This window comes from Octopus sinensis, unplaced genomic scaffold (assembly GCF_006345805.1).
Source record: "Octopus sinensis unplaced genomic scaffold, ASM634580v1 Contig20272_ERROPOS143559+, whole genome shotgun sequence".
Classification (NCBI taxonomy): Eukaryota; Metazoa; Mollusca; class Cephalopoda; order Octopoda; family Octopodidae; genus Octopus; species Octopus sinensis.
In genome coordinates this window covers 11,158-12,500 of record NW_021837023.1, presented here as the reverse complement: position 1 = coordinate 12,500, position 1,343 = coordinate 11,158, and the positions used below count along the sequence as shown (strand labels likewise).

Sequence of the window (1,343 nt, the reverse complement as noted above, 5' to 3'; positions counted from 1 at the left end):
AGTGACCTGACATATATAAATATATGTGGATATGTTCATACATATATGTACACAAGATAGTATATTCATTCATTCTGGGGACATAATGAACTCAACATCATTGTCCCAATACATATGGAACTCAAAGGCAGGGTTTTTGGGTATTCAGTCCGATTATTTTTATGTCCCCGTGCATGATACAGCCTTAAGACATTTTGAGTCATTTAGTTGAATTCCTTTACAAGCTCCTGTACCGTTATGCAAATTAGACATGCCAATTTAGTTCTGTCACTGTCTGTATACATTATAAAAAGCTATAAACTTTTCATTCTCTCTTTGGACAGAAAATGTGGTATTCTCTCCCTGATGAAGTTCTAAGAAGTTTAGAAACTAGTCAGATAAACCCTATTACTTCTGGAGGCAGAGAGATAACCTTGAGTTGTAACTGCATTGCTTATGTTTCACCACAGGGAAGTTAAATTGTATATTTGTTATAAAGGCTTCGGGCTTCAGTTTATTCAAAATGTCAATTTGAACAGCACTATTAATTTATATGTACGTAGATGTGTGTGTGAGTTTGTATGTATGCACTCAAGTACACACAAACACAACACACACACACACACACACACACACACACACACACATACACGCACACACATATACATTTAAGGATGTATACACAAGCATATATGCATATCTCCGTACTTAACCAGCCAATGAAGCAAAGCAACTACATTACATATATCTTTGTATTAATGTATAGAATAAATTTTTTTTTTTTTACATAACTTTAACATAAATTATCATAATTTAACATTAATTACAAACCCCCTTTTCTTTCACTGTTTCCTATCAAACAATGAATTTTTTGAAGGAAGAACTTTTTACGTTCTTTCCATTTTTTTACAGAATGTGTGCTAGATTTTTTCTGCTGAACCTCATCTCCTCCACACTGAAGATGTTGGAAAGCCCTTGACAAAATACAAGATTAACCAAGATGTTTTACACAGACTTTACAAAAATAAGTAATAGAAAATATATAAAAAAACAAAAATGACTCTCACACAGACATACACAGTTCTCGGTTCACTGTTGTTTATTTCACCCAAAATATTTTAAGGTTTAACTTGGGAGATGGTTTTAACAAGGATTATGAGATTTTAAAAAAAAAAGAGAAAGGAAAGAAAAAATTACTATGATAAAAATAATCAGTGTGTATATTTATATCTATCTTTCTATCTATTTATCTATACACACACACACACAAACACACACACGATGCAGTAACAAGACAACGGCATACGTAGGGGAAACGGCAAGAAGCATAGGAGAGCGGGTAAATGAACATTGGAGACAGCTCA

At 33.0% G+C, this 1,343-nt stretch overlaps 1 protein-coding gene across 2 annotated transcripts in view; it reads left to right on the top strand.

Moving 5' to 3' along the window:
* LOC115232263 (chitin synthase chs-2-like) overlaps positions 1 to 1,055 on the top strand; it is a 44,388-nt gene extending 43,333 nt beyond the window's left edge. Inside the window, exon 21 of one of the 2 annotated variants that reach the window (XM_036500314.1) lies at positions 892 to 1,055. In XM_036500314.1, the coding sequence (XP_036356207.1) occupies positions 892 to 917 (26 nt within the window). In that variant the 3' untranslated portion in view covers positions 918 to 1,055. Of the gene's footprint in view, positions 1 to 323; positions 814 to 891 lie in introns of those variants that run through there. The other variant, XM_029802096.2, reaches the window with a different exon arrangement.
* Positions 1,056 to 1,343: the final 288 nt, after the last annotated feature.